Source organism: Nipponia nippon, unplaced genomic scaffold, assembly GCF_047370975.1.
Source record: "Nipponia nippon isolate SJK-2023a ecotype South Korea unplaced genomic scaffold, ASM4737097v1 scaffold_10, whole genome shotgun sequence".
NCBI classification, from domain to species: domain Eukaryota; kingdom Metazoa; phylum Chordata; class Aves; order Pelecaniformes; family Threskiornithidae; genus Nipponia; species Nipponia nippon.
Window position 1 is genome coordinate 22,408,162 of NW_028262291.1, and position 22,220 is coordinate 22,430,381.

Sequence of the window (22,220 nt, forward strand, 5' to 3'; positions counted from 1 at the left end):
GAAAGAAAGAACTGTTGTAGACACAATATTGCATGCCTGTCTCTAGAAAAAGAAACTGTTGTTACTATTACAGACACTGTTCTTAATTAATCTTGATCCCCAAGAGCCTGTGCATCTCTAAGCTTTCTCCTCGTTGCCTGGGTCCTGGATGGCTGTGCATGGAGGGTAGATCAGTGAAGGATTTCCCTTCTTGCTTAATACAAACCAGATTTTGGGTATGGATTTGCTCAATTATAGTTTTAAGTCTTCATATTCAACATTCTGCTTAGGCACATTGTAGAAATGAAAGAGAGCAATGAAGGTTAGAGCAGTCCATGCTCTTACTTGGACAAAGTGACCTTGATGTTGAACTCCCTTAATATTATGGCTCTTCACATGGGGGCTATAAGTCATTTTGAGTAATTGCATGTCTAGAAACTCAGTTTCTGGCACAGATGTGCATATGGAGAAATTCTAATAAATCCAAGGAAGACAAAAATGAAATTGGTCCCTTAGAAAATAGAGCTAAACAGGTGAGAGGGCATAGTAAGACTGATAATTCTGATTACATGGGAGATATGAGCTGTTCTTGATTTTTGGGCTCCGAGTGTGTTTTAAAGCCCTGCCTTCCTGGATTTGCTGCACTGAATGATACTGGGATGTCCTAGAGAGAGGTGGGTGAAGAACAGTTGAATTTTCTCTTCAACTCTGTACCACATAAGAGGGCTGTCAGAGATGTATTGAATTTTCACTCAAAAGAAAGAATTTTGCAGGGAGCAGCAACACTAACAGCTGAACCAACTGGGTTTCTTGTTATTCTGAAAATAGGCATATCTGCTAATCAGCATCCCTTAGTAAACTTGTCCGTAGAGCTAGTAATCCATACAAACAAAAACCTCACATGTCCCAGTGTTATCCTTAGTTATGTTAAGGTTTCCGCATGTGTCCTAGAATGTATTTGTTTTTCTTTCTGTTTCCTGTGGCTGAAGTGCCTGCCCACTTCGGTGCTAAGTATCAGGTAGCTAAAGTCTGGGTTGGATAAACTACTATCCAAAATTCACTTACAGCCAAATTTCATAGTTCATGCACCTGAAATAAGTCTCATATGTCACCTCTGGTTCTATAGTCCTGGTCTGAATCCAAAACACAAAGATGTTTAGGAGAAACCGTGGTTGTGGGAAGGAGAAGAGAAGCCTGTCCAAACATTTGGAAAATGTGCAGATTGTATTTTTCTTGCAAACTTTAAAAACCTGTGGTGTGGTTTCTGTTTTTTCCTCAGAGAGCTTTGACTTTTCCAGATTAATTATATTACTCATCAATTTGTTTTCCTTTGTCCTTCACTCAGCAAAAGCTTCATAAAACCCTTGCTGTTTATAGTTTTGGTATTTGTTGCAAGGTGAGGAAAATTGCTCTTCTTAGATCATAAAAAAACACAACCGCTGGATGCACATGTATCAGTCAGGGCTTCAGGTTTCCAAGCCAGAGCTGAGGAGCTTGTTCTTCACATGGGACTCCTAAATAGATATTTAAATCAGTGCTAAACCCAAAAAATGGCTGTTCACATGCTTGAATATCTGTGGTCTCAGTACGGAATTTAAAAAAATTTTCATGAAGTCAACCAGAGCTCCATAGGCAAGGTATGGAGTACCTCATGTGCTTATCACTGCATAGGTGCTTGGTAAGAGACCAAGAGAGTTTGCAGTTGAATATCAGTATTTCCTGAAGGCTTACATATTTTAGCTGGAAACTTATCATCTGAATACATACACTTTTAATTCACATAATTCTTTTAACTCAGTCCTCCAAAAGTCAGCTCTGTTGAAATTCAGTTCATTGGACATTCAGTTCATTGGTGTTACAGCAGGGAGGAATTTTTAAGAAACAGATTTGAAAGAGCCCAGCAAGTCTGCACTGAAACTATTTTTTTTTTTAAAGCTCTAGGGAGAGATTAATTCTGCTCAATCACTTTTGATTCACCTGCAGCATAAAGGGAACTGCAGACACTTTAACAGCTGAATTGAAAGGTTGTTGAGTCACCATTATGTCTCTGCACTCCTTGTTCACTTACTATTTTGCAGCTGCTTTTACTGTTATTCACTGTGTTGCCACAGGAATCTCTGATAGTAGTACTATGAGATTTTTATTTCCCTGGCAGTGGGAGAATTGCAGTGCTAATCCAAATCATTACTGCTAGCACCAGGGGCTTTGCATTTAAAGTGTGGGTTGTACAGTAGAATTTGTAGCAGAAAGTGACTGTCTCCAAGTGTTAGGGAAGGATATCCTGGGTTTTGTGTATGAAGGTCCCTACACTTTTGCATCAGGCTTTAGAGAATTTATGTGGGACTCATAGAGGCCTCATCTGGGACTTGGGACCTTGAGTACCACCATATTGTAAGTCATTAATAACTTGGTAAGTACATTGTTGTATCTCTGCATTTCAGCTATATGAACTGAACTCGATTCTCTCTTATGTGCAGGCTGTACTGTGTGAGTAGCACCAGATTAAGTTGCATTGTCCTGCTCATTTCTCAGAGCTTACCATGGAAGATGACTTCATGGGTCCTGAAGTACCTTCTACACTTTGGAATGACATGCAGCCTGGAGTGCTGAGGAAAAATAGAGTTGGTGTTTGCTAGCCTTACCTTACTACATCTGGGTAGAAACTGTAGAACCATAGGTTTTGGGTCATGAATGGCTTTACCATGTGGGCTATGAGGTTTCCAGTACAGAGGCATGGGCTCAGCTGTTCCAATATAATCAGGTACAGTGCACCAAGACCCTTATAACTTGCCATGACATAAAGAAATGACTAAAATAAAATGTTCTGAGGGGAGTTTCCTGGTCTGACTGAAACAATACGGAAAAGTTGATCCTTAATTCTGCTCTTCTTCCCAGTGTGTGTGAAGAGAGGAGCAAATCAGAGCAACTGTATTCTACACAAGGTCTCCCAATTACCCATACGGCTGCAGGAAACCACAGCAGCAGTGTTACACAGTAAGTTCAAAAGACACTTTAAGCAATTTTTTACTGTTCAGATGAGTAAAATTGGATTAAAAAAACACCATTCTGATCTAGGAGTTTGATAATTAGTGCATTTCATCATCACATTTCATTTCATAATCAGTCTGTGCAACTGTGAGACCTTAAAGCATGTTGCATCAAGTCAGACAGACCTAGCACAGCTTTCTGTCACAGCAGGTCGGTAGGCTTATACAGGAGCTGGCCTGCTCTTTCCAAAATCAAAGGAGTAAATCAGTACATGCTTTAAACCTAGACACTTCAGAGTAGTTATACCAGTGTCCCACTAGCTGACCCCAGATGTGTTAAGAGTTTGGATTCCCTTATGCTACACATAGCCTTTGATCAGGTATTAAACAAATTTGTGTCTGGTGCCTCCTTTCTTGGGTGTGCAATTGATGATGCACAGGATTACTCTTTTTTTATTGCTCAAGGGGAATGGAAAATTATTTTTAGAATGGTGTGCGTCTTTGGAGGGGAGGTAGAATAAGCAAATATCTTGTATTTTTTCCTCTTCGTTTAAGGAAGTCCATCATTATGATGCTTGCGACCCAGGCTCGAGTGTCTCTGTGTTAGCACAAGCAAAACAATGAAATGGATTGCAAGCCTGGATCTCACTTGTGCTCTCCTCTGAGTTCAGAATTAAAATGAACTGTAAACAAAAGTAACAGCGTTTCCCTTACCCATTTCTCCTGGGAGAAAGGGAAATAAGAAAGAGACAGCATAATAATGAAAAGAAAACCATGTTTTTCAAATTCTGTCTCTCATAGCCAGCAGTCTGCTGAATAGTCTCAGAGAAGGGATTTACTTTCTAAGAGCCTAACTGGTTGACCACAGGCTTTGTGTTTTACACTTTATCTCAGGTCTTCTGCAAGCCTATCTCTCGTTGTTGACCGCCAGGGTGATAGACAAGGGTGAAAAATAGTAGTAGTAGTGTGTGAATATATCTGGCCAGATTTCTGTCCTTGCCCTGATGGATGGTGAGGAATTAGCAGCAAGAGGAGAAAGCAATCTACATTGTCATAGTTCATGTAAACGCCTGAATAACAAAAAGAATATTATCTCTAAGCAAAGGTGTCTTAATGTAATGTCTTTCAAACCGCTGTCCACAAGGCTTCAGCTGACCTACAAGGCAAATGCTTGAAGTGGTCTGAGGTGTGCTGAGGTATGCTGTAGATGTTTAGTTGCTTAGTTATGTAAAGCATGTTAAATCGCATGACTGGTTTGGTTTATTTAACATAATTCCCTTCCAGATTGTCCAAGCAATTAGAAATCAAGGCTTGCTTAGTACAGTTTGGTCCCTCTGCTTCTCTCTGGGTGAAAGTAGTGGAGAGCAGGGGAAAAGGTGTTTTTTGTGAGTGCCCATTGCAAAAACTCCAGTCTGGACAGATCTTGTGTGATTGATACAGTTACGATCACCAGATATAAATAATCTTGATGCTTTCTGTAACATGCTTCAAAGAACATTGATTCTCTTCTGATACTTGTTTTACACCTCTGTTTTTGTTGACTTGACTGGAGTTCATTCTTATTGCAGTGGTTTGTGAGAAGAAAGAATCTGTCCCTATGTGTTTTGCAGTATTTGCAGTTTAATTTAAACTCTGCTATGAAAAAGAAATGGGATCTCTGAAATGCTAGGTATCATTAGGCTCCTGGTATTTACACACCATCTGCTTCAGTACACAATATGGATAGCTGATCAGCTCCTTTCTGTAGCAGAAGGTACCATGGTGTTACTGTGAGTGGATAATATTGGTCCCAGTTCTCTACTAGTGTAAAAGGAAAGAAAACACGGCTTAAAGAGGGTGTACGTGTATTTTAATCCTTTGTAAACTGCTGTGATCATATATTGTTGTGCTAACTAAATGCAGTAGTCAAAGCATTTGGCCCATTAGCTCCTTCTTGACTCAGTCATATGTGAGGATGATGCCCTCAGCCTAACACCCTCATCTTTGGTTGTTTGTTTTTTCTGCAGGCCAAGATGAGGAACGCAGGCAAGAACACTTTTTTCCCTCTGCTTTTCTAATCCTACCTTCTTTGATATCTGAAATTCAGTTTTGAGAACAGATGCTTTTAGAAATTTGTATGGGCCAGTAGGGACTGGTCAGAGCATTAATGTTGAAAAACCTCCTCCTAATCTAATTTGTGCCAAAAGGTGCTTATTGTTAAAATGCTTGAACACATGTATCTAAAAGCATGATGAAATGGTTTGTTCTTAGCATGTGTGATGCATCCACAGCTCCCATTGCTTTAACTGGACCTGTACTTTGACTTTTGTTTATTTAGGAACCAGTTTTAACACTACATTCTTTTATGCCTGTCAAGCAAATTTAGACTGGAGTGGAGAAGAAAGCTTGTAACCATCAGATGAGGTAAGTTCTTGACCAAAAGAAGTAAGAGGACAAGATACCAAAGAGTTCTAGCATTGTTGTGTTTATTAAAGGAATTACGTGCTTGAATCAAGAAGGAGCTTGGGCTGCTGGCAGAGGGAAATATGAACTGGTGGACACATAGTGTTCTAAATAGCCATGGTACAAAGGCAAAATTTAGCAAGTAAGTTTATTGAAGTCTCATGAGTTTGTGGGTATGGGTTCTTACACTTACAGTATTACTTTCAGTTTTATAGCTATAAGCCAGGAGCTGGGGAAACTGTGGATGCTGACCCATTGGTTACTAGTATTATGTATAACCTGTATTCAGTCTGAAATCTTTTCCCTTAAAAATGAGGAAATTAATGAGCACAGGAATGTGAGAAACAAAAGCATTGAATATGATGCTTTCTATTTTTTATCTTATTTTTTTAGCATCTCCAGCCTCTTATTTATCTGCTTACAGAATTACTTGTGCACAAGCCCATCTGGTAGGTTGCATCTGAGAAAAAATGGGGATTCATCTGGAGAACATCTGATGCAACACTTCGGAAGCATTTTTTTTCTTGACTAATGTCAGCTAGTCAGCAATATTTAAACTGTAAACTCTTAAGCTGACATGCTGAATAGCTCTTTCTAGTTCTTCTTTTCCCAGATTCCTGCTGGACTTTTAGAACCCCTTGCTGTTCTGCACTGAAGCTGTCTAGTTTAATTCTGCACTGACACCCAATGTTCTTAGATTCCCTGAGGAAACTGGTAGCATTTATAGACTGTCAGTCCAGCTGAGACTCAGGAGGGATGCATACCTTTCTGAGGACCCACCCTCTCCTACCTGGATGAAATCTTGAAGATCTTTGACTTTGTGGATAGACTGAGTTGAATGCTGTGGTGAGAATGAGTTGATGAAGGTAACTGGGTGATGGCGAAAAAGCAGATCTTCCCGCTATATGGTTGTGGGACTTCTGGTCTAGTGGCATATGTTTTAATGTTATTTTGATACTAAAGCCAGGAAATAGGAAAGAGCGCTAACTTCTTAGAAGCCCGTGATGGAGTGCTGCCTCCACAGAGCTGCCCTGCTACACTTGTTGGTGCTAATTAGTTTATGTCTGTTGAGCTTCCTTGTGACTCAGTCTGTTCTAATTAACACTTCCCTGTAGATTGCTGCTGAACACCAGAAATCTCGTTCATTTGTGACACACATTTCACCATCCCAGGGAGACAAATATATTTTGTTGACAAAGGTGCCGATTACACTATCAGACTGTGGTTTAATGTGTGTGTCTCAGAGATGGAGAGAGGTGACAAGACAGCCTGAGTGGGAGAATGGAGTTAAAAATAACACTAAGAATTGCAGCTGCAGTTTGTCTACCAGTTTGCATTGTTTGAGCTCCAGACTGTGTGATACTCTATCTGCTACAGACAATTATAGGCAGTGTTTATTTCTTATATCTCTGCCTCTTTATCCTATGTAGTAACATGAAAAGATACAACTATTATAATGAGGATCTTAGGAATGATATATATATACTGTGTATATATTTACATATAAACACACTATATACAGATATAGTCTCTGTCTCTCTATGTAGTCTATATATATAGTTTGCTTTAAAAAACAAAAATCAGGAGTTACTCTATTAGTTAAATATAAGCCTTGCAAATAGAATATACCTGAAACTACTGCAAAATTTGCATCAGAGGCTGCAGCACACAGAGACCTTGCAACAGGTTTTAGAAATAATTTGCATTGAGTATATGAGACCTTTTTTACTTAGGCTGTGGCAGATATCAGTGAGGCTGGCTGCTGCAGCAGAGAAAGGAATAATTGCAAAAGGCAGTCTGACTCCATAGGTACCGATGAAAGAGCATGACGCAGGGAGACCTGTGCCAGCAAAGAACTCTGGAAATTCTGGGAAGTCTTTCGCTGCCACCATAGCTCCTCCTGCACCTTCTCCATAGACATAGTGCATTGTCAATGGAGACTGAAGCCTATCTGAAAGTGGGAAGTGCTGGCCCAAGAGATGGGGCATTTGGTCCTTTCTAGTAGGAGGAGGCACCAACTAGAAGGCACCACCCTTCTAGTTTACACTATCTACTCTATGTAAAAGTCCATATCTTATAGTTAAAACGTTTGAAGTCAGCAGTTTGTATGGATGTTAATGTGTGCCCTTCATGAAACGGGCTTTTCCTTGATGTTCTTGGTCTTTCCCCTTCTGTGCATCTTATATAGTTGCCTTCTGCATAGGCTTTGTGTTTTATTGCTGCTCCGTAGCATGACAAAAGCTCCTCTGGAAATGCAAAAGGCAATTTTTCTGCCTTAATGGCTAACTCAGAATGACTTTGGTTTTGCCATTTATCTTCAATCCTCTCTGCAACATAATAAATGGCTTATCTCATAGCATTGTTTCCTTTAGCCATTTCTGTGTTGGCAATGCTAATATACTGCGGTATGCCAGAAACTATACTTCCTTTCCACATTGCTCATTTTCCCGAGTCCAGTTAGTAGTTATTCTAAGCATCACTTACATCCCTAAGAAAGCTGAAAAGACCAGTCTAAAATTGACAGGGGCAAAATGAGACTTGAACACTCTGGTAGAGCACATGGTGTATGGAGCATGCATGGAGTTCTCTGAATTTTGGTGATATTGGACTCTAATTCTGGTTTTTATGGCCATGGGTTGCTTTTGCAGCCTCACTTACAAAAAGCCTTGAATTTTATGTATCAAGGACGATCTCTGTTGTAAAAAATAACTTCCAAAAGTGACTTTGGGCACCCATTCAACCCTGGACTGCCTTTGGGGAATTCAAGCTGAGCTAAAGCTGTCTCCATCACAGTAAAGACATGTTAACAGGATCCCAGCAGAAGAATAAATTACAAACCAGAACAATCTGCTCACCTTACACAGACTAATACTGAGCTAATAGCTTAGCTTTGCCACTGGGGAGTGGTTGTCCATTGTCTTTCCATCTGCCCTTCTTCCATCTCAGCTTGATTAGAAATGGCTTGAGTGGGTGCATATTGATGTGGCTGGAAATGGAGATTTAACTAATGCTTAGTAATTGTAAAAGGGTATTTGTAAAGAATAGGTTTGAAGAGTGGATGTTTAAACAGGAAGCTTCCTGTATTGAAGAACAGTTTTCTATTCTCTTTCTGCTCTTCCTGAGTTTGCTTTCTGTTCAGCTTGGCTTTACCCTTCCCCTGCTTAATCTGAAGGGAAAATGTTAAACTATGGCAAATGTTGTGGAAAAGCCTACCAGCCCAACCACAAAATCTTCCTCGGATGATGAAAAAGCAAGTGGTTTGCTTGATTTGACAGGCAAGTATTTAGCCTAACTTTTATATATCAAAAACCAATATTACAGTTTACAGGCTCCATATAATGCTCATGACACTTTTCCTGTCCTCAGCATAAACGATACTTTGCTTTAGTAGTAAGTTGTATACAAAAAAAGGCACAAAATAATTGGAAACTTGAGCGATAACATCTTTGTAGTTTGCAGTTGCTAGAATACAGACCTTCAGTGTTTCCTATGCCAGGACTCCTCATGGGGGGATAGCCTTGCTTTAGAAATACCGCTCTGCTCTTGTAGAGCTCATCAGCTTTCCCATACTGGGAACAGAAGCTTCATTCCTCTCAGGCCGAGGTGAGAACAGTGTAATTAAAAAATTAATCAAAATAGTTCCCCGTTTCCCTAGGCGTACATAACAGCAGATTCTGGCTTCTTTTTTCACTTTAACATTAGCATTTTTATTAGAGATAGTTGGCACTGAGTAAAGCATCCATACTGGTGACCTGAGCAACATCTTCTGCTTTGAAGCATCTGTTTCATTAATCCTTTGCCCACTACTGCACATTGGACACACAAAGTGCTTCTCCAGCCACTTTGTGGCACAAAGAGCAAGAGCATTACTTCAGCCACTTCTTTTTCTTTTTTCAGTTACTGGTCGTTGCTCTGTTGTTGCATTATCTTAATTTCAGTGCATTTGTGAAGAAACACAGGCATGTGGCATGAGGCTAGCAAAGCATGGGATGTGGAGGCATATAGCCATCCATCATTCAAAGAGATGTTGAGGCATTAATGTAGGACTGGCACATGAATTCCTCTCACAGTGCAGATAAGCTGAGTCCTTTTCCTCTTCTCCTCTCATGTAAGATGAAAGCGTTTTGTATAAATTTAGGCAGTTTTTACTTTGGTTTAATTTCTAATAAAGTAGTAATTCATTTTCAGAATAAACAGCTCAGTAATCACGGCTCTCACTCCGTAAACTTCAGCATGCTTCTGACAGAATCTCCTACAAAACAGAACATGTGGAGTGGTCTGTTAATTGCTTATTGTATTGATTTAATGAGGTCATCTTAATTTATGATAGTTTGCAATTAACAGCAATCTTCTCCATAAATCCTCATGCTTTCATTTTCTACTATCATCTTCAGTGAACTTGCCTACATGCGACATACTTTTTAAGCATACCTTTTCACATTAATTAAAAAAAAAAAAAAGGGGAAAGAAGATCAGTATTCAGAACAGGCAGCAATAAAAACCCAAGTAACAATACTTTGCTCTATGTTGTGTGTATGACTTGAGGCACTTCCCAGAAGACAAATCTCATCCATTTGACATATAGAGAAATGGAGACTAGGAAGTTTTTCTGAATTTCTAGAGGTAACAGTGGTGGAAGCCAAAGTAAGATTTGAGAGTTTCTTGGCCAATTTCTCAGGCCAATAGCCCTTTTCTTACTCCTGTATGTTCTCAGTTATGTTGTTCAGTACTGTCTTTGAGGAGGAGAGATTTTGCAGAAGCCACAGCTGGTCAGTTTTCCTTCTTCAAAGTGAAGGACCCTATTGTGGTTGTGGTGGTGTTCTTGTAGTGAGGAGGTGAGAGGTTTGTTCAGAGCATCAGGCAGCCAGGCAGTGCATTATGCTGCTTTTTGGAGAACAGCAGAGCACATAGGGAATGCAGCCATGTCAAAGGGTTTCAGTAAATGCCTCAGTGCAAGTCCCTCTGGCATGTGTGGGCTATCTTCCTTTTTGATGTTAATTGTTTATCAAAAGCAGCTCAGGTGTTGGGAAACCAATAACAACTTCCAGTCTGTTCTCTTACAGAGCTTTTCGTAGCTGTCTTCAGGTCATGCCACCATCATCTAGGCTTTGAAGCAACTTTTTCAACGTCCTGAGAACGCCCTAGTTAGTATGCCATGGGCATACCTCAGGAGTGCTTGATCTATCCCTATGTAGTATCCTCTGGTGTGGTCTGATGACCCCACTCCTAGAACATTCGTGGTATGCAGACATTCTCCACACATTGCTGGTGCAACTGCACCAGGCCTCCTGTGTTTGTCCATAGAAACATAGAATATCTCTAGTTGGAAGGGACCCATAAGGATCATTGAGTCCAACTCACTGCTCCTCTCAGGGGAGCCATGGCAAGTTTGAGGTAGTGTGATATAGTATAATCAATCTGCCAGGCTTCCCCATATTAGTGTTTCAGCCACTGTCCTCTATACCAGAGAGGCTTTAGCCACGTGGCTGTTTGATTATGGCGCATGTTTTGCATTCACGGATAACCTGTGCAACAGTGTCAATGGGCAAGTCCCACAGTGTCCTCAGGATGGAAAACAGGTGCATAGCTAAAACCAGAGTGGAGCTTTGTGCTGTCCCTATTCTGATCTTCACCAAGGTGTCTTTGGTATTTTCAGCCAAATACTGACTGTTTTGCCCGGAGCCCTAACCAGCCTAGTGCTGAGCTCCTACACAGCCCTGAATGACAAGAAACAGGCTCGTGATTGTGTTTGAAACATTGCTGAGAAGAGGGTAGGTTGTCCCAGAGTGGCACATACCCCAGGAATGGACACAACACCGTGCTTACAGGCATATATCAAAGGGACAGGGTGGGGGTATCATTCTTAAGGAAGGCTGAGCACCATGGAGAGCCAAAAGCCATTGGCAGAGGGGTGATGCTGCTTGAGGGATTTCCATGCAGCGCTAGGTGCTCTTATCGATCTCACCAGTAGCACCATTGCCTGCTTGAGTGTCAGCTTTCACAGTAAGGCAGGCTGAGCAACAAGACAAACTCCTCTCCCTCCAGTCTCTCTATATTAGTTTGTTAAGGCAAGTGCTTTTCTTTGAGCAGCAGTGACAATGGCCTTTTCTTTGCCCACAGTTTATGCAAGTGAGGATAGACAAAATGTTTGTTTGTTTTCCAGGCAGCCATAGCAGTAGTTCTGTGATCTTTGTAGAAAGAACACGTGAGACTTCAGGGTATCTTGGCCCTTAGTCAGACAGCAGCGAGGTGATGGAGGGGGCCTGCAAGACATGGAAATCAGTATGTTCTGGTCCTAAAGTCTTTGGAAAGGGTGAGCTGTGCTCCACAATAGTGTTCAGGTGGACCAAGCCTATATAGGGAGCTACTGGTTTCTCTGGCCCACGTGAGCTCCTAGAGAAAGGTGCACACAGACCTTGGAAGAGCAGACGAGAGATAGTGTAGGTGTTCAGCTCATGGGCTTGTTCCCTCCTGCCCATGGAAAGCACTGGTCAGGCAGTGAGCCTTACTCAAGGCTGTGGGGTGAGTCACTGGGATGTGATGGAGCAGGTAAGTATGGGATAGGGCAATTATTTGGAGGCCTCTCCTCGGCTGTGCTGCAAAGGTTTGTGTTTACAAGGTGAGGTTTTAGGGTGCCTAAGCACTGCTCTGGGCAGTCTGGAAGACCCTGCTCTGTGGAAGCTCTGGAGGGGCTGCTGGAGCATTCCTCCCTCGTAGGGGGTTTCCAATGCTTGCCAGGGATGTGACTGTGGAGTCATCAGTATTGGCTGGAGGGAGAAGAGATGGGGCACAGGGAGAAAAATTTCACAGTAAACATCTGTCTCTGGGTATGTACAGTGATTTCTGCAGGGGCTTGACTTATGGCAGAAAGCATCTGATAATTATTTATGAAATCTGGGAATTACTTGTTAGCAATGGCTCAGTGCCTTGACACAATATACCTCTGGAGTCACTAAACTCAGTACCAACATCAGCTGTCCTACTGTCCCTTTGAGACCTGCTGGTAGCACCTTTTGGTACTGTTTGTATTAATGTCTGTTAACCATAGGAAAGCAGCAGGAATCAGTGAGTTACTTTCTCAGCCTGGTTTAAAGGTAAGATTTTACTGAGGAGTTATAATGTGGTGCTCCTTTCTCACCTAACAGACAGTTAGCTGACTCTGACCTAGCTTTCTCTTTGATATATTTTCATTTTAATAGTTGAGTAGAGTTTTAACAACAAATGATCAGGCATCTAATCCAAAAATAGTCAATATATCACCTGGGAACTGAAAGCCTACAAGTTCATGCAGATAAAATGAAAGTCCTTGGAGAGGATCATGTTTTTATTGTTAATTTTATTTTTGCCATAGATGTGATTGTCTCTTCAAATGCCCAGGCAATTTTTTCATGACCACATCATTTTCAGTTTTCGAATTGCTCAAACCACTTTGCATATAATTAACGAAGAGCATTGTACAAGAGTTCTTTCAGTGGGTGACCTGTCAGTATGGATGGGCAGAAATCTGTAATGAGGGTCTGACCCATTTTAATTATTGGCCAGTGGACTCTTTTGATTTGTGTGGGTTTGGTTGTGAGGCTGTTCCTGTTAATAGGGCATCATTGAAGTGATTGTCAGGCTCAGCAGGCTAAGGGAGATCTCAGCTTTAGAAAAGCCCAAGAAAATAAATAAAAGAGAAGGGGAAAGTGTTTTTCTTTAGTGCCCAACATTAAACATTCATGCAGTTTTCAACTTTCTCTGCTCCTGCTGGTATCATACGGTTCATAATAAAATCTCATATTCATTTTATGATCCAGCCAGCTGGTGGACTTTGTGCTGAGCAAAAACATGAAAAATCAGATAAAATCACTTAAGTTTATCTGAGAACTTACATTGTGGCATCTTTGTGAAAGTCCTGTCATTTTGTGTTGCAGGAGGTGCAGGCCTGAATGAAGTCTTAAATTCATTCATTTTTCCTCACTAACTTAAAATAATCTGATCGTTCTGAAATACTAAGTTTTCCCATCTGATTATAATATGGTATTTAAAAACAAAAAAACCCAAACCCCACAGATTTATGTCTAAGTAAGCAGTTAATGAGTCAGATGCACAGAAAAAAAGGCACATTCAAAATACTTTTATGCAGCCATTGTGATTCAAAGCTTCTGTGAGTGCCCCACACGGAGAAGTCCCCCTGAATTTGGGGAATCTGATTCCCCAAACAAATGGTCTGTACTCATGGGTGCAAAGAGCTGAAGAGCTTCCTTCTTAGAGGAAGGCCGTTGTTTCTCCTATCTAATCCAAATGCTGCTGCTGCAAAAAAATAAAATGGTGGCCTGCATCCAGTTTTGCTCCTGTTTTCAAATCCTGCTCCAGACCTTGTATTGGCTGAACTGGGGTCTCTGGCCATGTCAGAATTACTTCTGCAGTATCTTTTTTTTTTTTTTTTTTTTTGAAATTGATTCAGCTATTTAAAAAATATATAATACTTGTGTGACAAAGTAGCCATTAATGTTGCTGACCCTTTTTTTGAGACCTGGGTGCTCTTTTCTCTGCTACTGAATCTCTCTGGGCTTGGGAAAGTATCTTTTAAAATCCCAGCTGTAACTCGTGCAGCACCCCTCGGAGCACGTACACAGCTCATCAGGAGGACAGTCTCAAAGATGCTGCTGAGCGCTGGATGTCAAATAGCAGAAGGAAGGAAAGTTGCCCTCTCCCAAAGCTGCAGGGACTGACCTGTTGTCCCCAGGGGCAGGATGCCACATGCGGGCAGCATCCGGCAAGGAGGTGGCGTAGGTCACTGCTGAAAGCTCTCCTGGTCCCTTAGCCCTAACCTGCCTCACTGGATCATGAGCAGTTTCCCACAGTCACAAGAAACAGCCTGCTGCCATGCTCACTCAGCAAACAGAGGATTTGTTCCTGTCTTCCTGGCTGAATTTCTGTTTTCAGCTGCCTCTCAGAGGCTGAGCAGCTAGGGACAAAGGAAAGGTCATTTGTTACCCTGTTGATGCAGGGTTTTCTTCTCTTCTTCCCTCCCCAGGGGTTGTTTTTCATCTGTAGTGTAATAAAATGGGATATTATGGGAGAAGTTAATGGGTGGGTCAGGCCCTCTCGGTGAGAAGGCTTTTTTGATTAAAGGCTGCTGCTGAGAAACCTCTCGACTCTCACCCAGGTGTACCCTTGCTAGCAACTCAATCAGCACCTGGGAAAAGAGACTATAAAACAACAGAGGTAGGAAAAAATAGGCTTGGTGGTGTGTTCCCCAAGAAGGACTTGTGTGCCTTTGTTTCTGCAACTTCTTTACTAAAAATGGTTGAAGTAGAGAAATTTGGCATCCTGCAATTGATGTGGTGTTATGTATCTTATTGAAGTAGCTTATTTGCATATAAGATGCATGAGGATCTTGTGTGGTAACAAGGCAGAGACATTGGGAAGGCTACCTGCTGCTTGGCTGTAAGCGCTAGCGATCAGGTCAGTCTGTTTGTCTTGGGGGTCTCGCATAGGGCTCACAATGTGGCCAAGGGTTTTCTGCTTTTTCTTCTTCAGTTGTTGCTGCTCTTACATGGCAAACTTGCTCGAGATTGTTGGCGAAGGCCGTGTGGCACAGACAAAGAGGAGGTCTGGGTATGTCTCTCTTCTGTGCGCCTGCTTTGAAGTCACATAGGAACCCCGGGAGATCTAATTGCAGGGACAGGAGTGATTCCACCCGTGTATGTGCTGCGGCTGTATGGCACAAGTACTGGGTGGCACTTCTGGGTTTTTACGGAGAGTTTTCATGAGGTAAACTTTAATGAAGAATAACTCCTCTGTTTTTGGCAGAACAGAACCTCAACAGTTAGTCAAGTGGACTGGAAACCTCTTAGCTGGCTTGTTTGTCCCTATTCAGAATAAAACTGTTTCTTGCTGTGTAATTTGTCGTCTTTTTTTTTTTTTTTTTTCCCTTGTCACTTTTCAAGTATCTTGGTGGTTAGAGGTCCCTTTATTCCTTTCCTCTCAGGCAGCTGTTTCAGGGCCCCTACTCCACTGACTTCCCTGCAGGCAAGCTTTTCATTGCTGGGTAAGTTTTCTGTTCATTAATGTTTTGCAAACTGTTTCCTGTTTTCACCCTTGGTGAAAAGTGATTAAGAAGGCATAATTTGGTTTCTTATTTCCTTCCTTCAAATACCTTCTTTCTCAGATCTATATATTATATCTATAGATATATATTTATATTTCCACACCCCCCCCTAGAATACTACTTTTTCTGCTCCTGCCTTTGCTTGTCCTTTAGCAAATAAGTGCATGTTAGAAATATGTTCTTTCTTGTGTACTGTTTTCCAGGCTTATTAAGGTGGGAGGGAGCTTGCTGTAAGGCACTAGGTGTGTACGTAGTGTCAGAACTATTTCTGCAGTTACCCAGTCTGGGGAGTTGATGTGTGTCAGCTGGAGCTGACTAACACTTCTCCTGAACTAAAAGCAATGCTCTGTCAGTTTTCCTTAAAGACCCCTGGGGTGGGGGGAAAGGAGAACCCCTCTGCAGTTTGGCAGTGATATGCAGTGATAGCCACCTGTTTTTCCTGAATAAAGCAATAATGACTACTGACTCAAAGCTGTTAATGTTTTACTAAGGCCCAGACTCTGACTTGTGTGTTTTTAATCTTCTCGTGTAAGCCCCATTTTCTGATAGAGGCTGTGGAAGACCAATATTTTATTGTTTTACAATGTTTTCATTCTCAGACAAAGCATTATGCTTTTAGTGCAGATGAAAGTACGGAGAAGTTATGGGCGTATTTTTCACACGCAAGGTGTCAGGTTTAGCTTCCTTGTTCACACTTAGCTGTGTTTGGTTTCTCAAAGAGATCTTCAGCTCCCATTTGTTACCAGATGGAAAGATGGGAGCCCACCACCTTTAAAGTTTATTTATTTATTTATGACAAACTGGAAACGCCTCAAATCTAAGAAGGGAGCTGAATGCCCTTACTGAGTGCAAGCAAGTTGGTGGCAGGGCTGCAGGTGCCAGGTCACCCCGCTGTCATTGGGGCACAAATCCTCTTGCTGCAGTAGGTCTTGCTGCCCCCGCCGTGACACCTCGCTTCCCACCTCTGCCCAGCAGCATCTGTCCTTGCCCTCCCTGTGCCTCCCTAACATCGTGTAACTCCCTCCTTGTTATTGCTCTGGTCCTTGGCTTAGGGCTGAGCAGAAGGACATGGGTGTCACCTTCCGTGCTCCACTTCATGGCACCGGTTTCTCCTCAGCCAGCCCTCTCAAGACGTGACTGGGCTTGACCCTGTCTCATCTAGGAGACTTGACGGCTTGCAGGGAGAGCAGTTTGGTTTCCCAGGCCACTGCTGGGGATGAGCTCTGCTGTGTGCCACTGTGGTGCCCCAAGGGGTGTGGCTGAGATGGTCTGGGCAGGAGAGGTTATGGGGACATGTGGCAGATCACAGATGCGCCCTAACGAAGCGCCCCAAGGAAGTGGCCTACTTCTGACCAACCTGACGGGATGTCTGCAGCTCCCACTGTTAAAACAGCAGACTCCAGCCAGGCAAAGCCTCCCAGAGCTGCTGTTTGTTTTACTTAATAAGATAAACTGCCTGGGTTTCCTTCCCCTTCTTCTTTCTGGAGTTCTACTGCTTGACAAGAAGCTGTTGGAATCTGGAGAAAAGCAATTAACGACGGAGTTGCAGTTTTCGACTGACATAGTAATTATGCTGGAAAATGTAATTTTCCCTGCATATTAGAGACGGGATTATTTCAAGGAGATCTCATTAATGTGCTGTTCACCAACAAAGAGCCCAGTAACCTCTCTCTTAATAAGATTAGTGTGAGGGTCATAATGCAGAAGGCTGCTAGGGTGATATATTCAAGTTTTTGTTCTGAAGACATTAATTTTCTTCTGCTGTCTGGTAAGGGCATACGAGAGTAGATTTCATTTAAAAAGATGGAGACCTGACATTTACTCATTTCCTGATAGCTAGCAGATAACCTGTGCCCATTTTCCTTTGTCCAGGTGTAAACCCCCAGGATTTGGGAGGGAGCCTGAAGCAGTGGTTGGAGCAGCTGAGGACAGGCAGGCAGGTAGCTCCCCTGGCATCCCTTCTTAGATCAGTGACTTATCTCCTGTATGACTGTAAGCATGACTGTCTACTGTCAGCTTCTCTTTGTCTATCTCTAACATGTGGATAATAATTGTCCAGAGTTAATCTAAGAGTAATGGCTGTTTGTGCAGTGCTCCAGCTCCTTTGGAGCAAGGTTTGCACCCCTCGTCAGGAAGCACAGGTGCTGCCATTGTGTATGACCTGTTGCCCTCTGACGGGGAGGGAAATTGTAATACAGAGGAATGGAAACGGGTTCTGTTGGTTTGGTTGTAGTTTGATCAACGTGTGAAAATTCAGGCCTTTCTGGGACACCGTGTAGGTGATGCAGATGCTTTTTCTGGTTGTGCAAGACTTCCTCTGCTCCCTGCTGATGCCTATGGGGTGGTTTTGGGTAAATGAGAGAGTGACACTGCTAAAAACATTTCCAGGCAGCTTTGCCCTTCCTGACTCCGCTCACATCTGTCTACCATCTGTTTTGATTTTCCCTCAGCTGTGCTACTTGTAAACATCCTCTTGAACTGTCGGGGGCATGGAAAGCTTGGGAGCTCCCCACTTCCAGCATGGGGTGTGAGGGGCAGTCTCCTGCTGCCGCATAAAATGTGAGACTGACCAGTGCTGAAGAGGAAAACCAGCTGGTATTTATTATTGGCGCTGCCGCTCTGTGAGGCATCTCAGTTATGGGTCAGGAATCCCTGTCATTGAGTTAAATGTGCAAACAACAGAGTCCAGTCCCGTAGTGTCCTGTGCTAAACCTTCCATAGCAAGCTCTACCACTGTCTAGAAATATTTATGACATTAAAACCAGAAGTCAACTCTACTGCAAAAAGAGAGATGTGCCAGATGGTAGAGTCTTGAATGTCACTATTGATTTTTTTACATGAAAGGTGCTGATTTATTGTAATGGAGTGCAGTGGTGTAAAACCCCTTGATAGTTTACCAAGGGAATTCAGAAACTCTCTTGCATACAAGCTGTGTGTTTAACTGCTTTAGCATTAAAATAAATAAATAAAGCATTGCTTATCCTCTCAGATTCATGATATCTTACTTACCGTTCAGACAATATGCAGAAACAGGAGTAGAGAAACGCTACTTCAAATTTATGTCGGTTGAAAGTTTTTTCAGCACAACGGTAATGACCTGCAGTTAGGAAGTGTATTTTGACACAATTTGCTTATGAGCTAGATAGTGCCAAGTTGTAACGTTATGTTTATTATTCTTATGCATCCATAGGTAGAAGTGGTGCAATAAATTGCAGAATCATGATGCTTTCACTTCTGCTGCATATGCTAGTCATGTACTGAGGTATTTGTGCAAGATATCGTGTGTTAAATGTTATTAATTTATGGTTTGAGCGAGGGGAGGGGTGGCATGCCCAAAAACATCACTTTGATGGACTTCATGAAAACTTAGAGCACAAGATTGTCCCTATGCCCAAGAACTGCTTTTTGAAGGGTATCTTATATAACTTAAATATCTTACAGGCTAAACAGATAAGCACATTAATGACAGGGCAAAATAGCTCTGAGGAGAGCAGAGGAGGGCTTGCAGTCATCCTGTTAGTGCCACAGTTACATTTCTTAGGCAAGGAAGAGTAATAGTTTCTCTTTACTGAGGGAGCTGGCAGAGGAGCTGGCCAAGCCACTATCCATCATTTATCAGCAGTCCTTGTCAACCGGGGAGGTCCCAGATGACTGGAAGCTAGCAAACGTGACGCCCCTCTACAAGAAGGGTTGGAAGGAGGATCTGGGGAACTACAAGCCTGTCAGCCTGACCTCGGTGCTGGGGAAGGTCATGGAGCAGATCATCTTGAGTGCCATTATGCAGCAAGTGTGGGACAACCGAGGGATCAGGCCCAGCCAGCATGGGTTTATGAAAGGGAGATCCTGTTTCAGTATCCCGGTCTCCTTCTATGACAAGGTGACCCGCTTAGTGGATGAGGGAAAGGCTGTGGATGTTGTCTACTTGGACTTCAGTAAGGCCTTTGACACTGTCTCCCACAGCATTCTCCTGGAGAAGCTGGCGGCTCACGACTTGGATGGGTGCACTCTGCGCTGGGTTAAAAACTGGCTGGACGGCCGAGCCCAGAGGGTGGTGGTAAATGGAGTCAAATCCAGTTGGCGGCCACTCACAAGTGGTGTTTCCCAGGGCACTTGGCAGTGCTAGGTTAACGATTGGACTCGATGACCTTAAGGGTCTTTTCCAACCTTGATGATTCTATGATTCTTTTTCCCCAAAACACCTTTCTTAAAGGCCACAATGAGTTATCAGTTCAGAGTGAAGCACTTGTGTAGCTGAAAAATATCTTTTTTTTTTTTTTTTTTTAGTTTTTTAATATACTGCTGTGTCTCAGTTGAGTTGCAAACAGGATTTTCATACTTCTGGAAAGGGAAATCATGGAAAGAACTCTTTTGGCCTCATGATATTTGATTACTTTCTTTTAACCAGTTGTAAGTGCACTGGAATCCCAGTTATGCTGTCATATCTGCCCATCCTCTCTTTGTTAAAACAGCACTAAATATTGAAGACCAATGATCAGGGTTCTTTGGTGAGTGTGGAACGAATTGACAGCCGGTATAGCTTCTCACCACTCCAAAACCTCAGTTCAAGATTTCGGAGGTTCTCAGTTTCTTCCCCCTAATGTATTCCTGTTATGTCTGTTTTTAAAAAAGTCTCTCTTGCCATAGAGTAAGTAATGCAATTGCATTTTCAATGTAGATAAACCGGGTCAGAGTCTGTGTCAGCAGAGATAGCACTCCACTTTAGTAAGTAAACAAAAACATTGAACAGGTTTCTTTAGTCTGAAAGCTGTAAACATTGCCTCATGGTCTGCTCAGGCCAATTAACTCTGCTGCTGTTTGTTAGGCCATACTGCCTTAGAGTAAAGCGAGTGTAAAGGCCCCACTGGATTGCAGTTGTAAGAAGTCAATGTGGGAAATGGCATGATTTCAATGAGTTACCACATGTTAAGGTTAGAAGGGCCTATTAGGTCATCCCTCCTGGCATCCCCCGAAGTCAAGGCTGGGAATTTCATCTGGTGCTGCTGCACTGGACCTATAACCTGTGCTCAGCCAAAGCATATCTATACAGCAACATCTCTGCGTGGGGCACAAGGGTTTGAGATACCTGTTCAAATTCATTTGGGGCTAGTAGCGACCAGAAGCTGTTACACTTGGGTGGCTGGTTTGTAATACACCATGGGAGGTGGTGAACCGTCTCATGAGACAAGTGAGGTACCAAACTGCCTGCCTGCCTTCTGCTCTCACATCCTCTGTGTATTAAACTGGCAGCCACACCACTTCGATCCCCTCTGGGTTTAACCCTTTCTCTGGCTTTCACAGTATCTTTTTTTTGCCTTTCAAGCTCTTAGGAGATATTACTTTTTTAATCTGTCTCTCATGTGTTGTTGGATGTTCTCTTATCAGTGTTTTACTGTCTGCTTGTACACAATAAAGCAGAGGGGAGGTCATTACAGGAAGAATGCGTGCCTAGCATTTAAATTTTTTTTGTTGTTATTGGTTTGTTTTACCTGATAGACATGGCGGGAAACGTGCAAAATGTGTACTCAGCCACTGTTGTAGTTGCGTTGTAATAAGACTGGAGAAGATTTTTGTATTTGAAAGACAGAACTTTTCAGCTGATCGTAATTTGACATCCAGCTTGAGTACCTGGCAGGATTTTCAGACTGACTTTTTTTTTCTTTTTAGAAGTTTCCAATAGTTTTTTTTTTAGCAGTTTGACTCTGCAATATCTGCAGTTTCAGTGTGATACACTACCCTTGGTGCCTGCCTGTGGTGAAGTCTGGCACTATGCATTTTTTTTCTTGCACTTAGAAAAGAGCCTCTCTTCCCTGCGCTTCATTGGCCTCAGTAGTGGAGCTGGCCTCTGAAAGAGGGAAAATTGTGTCCTGCAAATATAGTCTCTCTCCAAAGAACAAGAATTTTAAGATTCTCCCTCTGCAACCAAAAGCTAGGCACAGACAACAGCAGAAATAAACCTCAGCGTGGAAGCCCCACAGTTTGGACTTAGCTGGGCACTTGTGCGGTTTTTCAGAGAGGTTGCTGTCAGCCTCTGCCTAGGTGGAGCAGAAAGCCCAGCTCAGGTTCTTCCCACTTGCTAGGGTGTTCAGAAAGGAAGCAGGGCAGCTTCATGGCTATATCTGAAAACATGGTGTGAGAACTGTGTGACACATTATTTTCTTTTATACTGGGTTTGGAAGCCAGCAAAAGATCACAAAGCAGGATACCCTTCTTCCTATGAATTCACTGTAGCAGTAATTTTGTATATTATCGAGCAATAGCAGCCATTCCACAGCTTGCAAGTGAATATCTTGGTTGCTTTCTCATTCCCTTTTCAGAAACACACAACAGTGTCTCTTTGGGCCTGATGCACAGCTTGGGTGTAGTGTGAGATTTTTCTCCAAAATCAATGATATTGAAGTAAAGTGAAAGGACAAAAGCAGACCTGCTGAATGACAGTCTCTTGCGTATTAGCACCCTGTAACAAATATGAGAGGGAGATGTTTTCAAGTTAGCTGGCTGAGTTCTTATGAAATCAGTTGTAGATGGAGTCACATTTTAAAAGCACATAGGAACTTCTTCCTAGTCACCTATTTCCAAAAGCAGATTAAAATATAAAGACCGCTAGCTTTCATAGAAGTTTAATGAGACTTGTATATAGAGATTGCTTTTGTGCATGAAAGCTCAAACCTGTTTGTTCCTAGCATCTGAGCTTTTAATTTTTTAAATAAAATTGCCAA

General features: G+C 42.3%; 1 protein-coding gene across 5 annotated transcripts in view; it reads left to right on the forward strand.

The window, feature by feature from the left end:
- The window catches only part of LOC148057117 (uncharacterized), a 107,537-nt gene that overhangs the window by 22,926 nt on the left and 62,391 nt on the right, over positions 1-22,220 (forward strand). For 3 of the 5 annotated variants that reach the window (XR_015702063.1, XR_015702064.1, XR_015702065.1), the window contains exons 3-4: positions 2,875-2,973; positions 5,284-5,369. Coding sequence is in view for 2 of the 5 variants with exons in the window: in XM_087746766.1 (XP_087602892.1) it covers positions 14,950-15,011; positions 15,385-15,444; positions 17,377-17,444; positions 17,955-18,067 (303 nt within the window). In the remaining 3 variants the exon portion in view is untranslated. Of the gene's footprint in view, positions 1-2,874; positions 2,974-5,283; positions 5,370-14,941; positions 15,012-15,384; positions 15,445-17,376; positions 17,445-17,954; positions 18,233-22,220 lie in introns of those variants that run through there. The other 2 variants (XM_087746767.1, XM_087746766.1) reach the window with 2 other exon arrangements.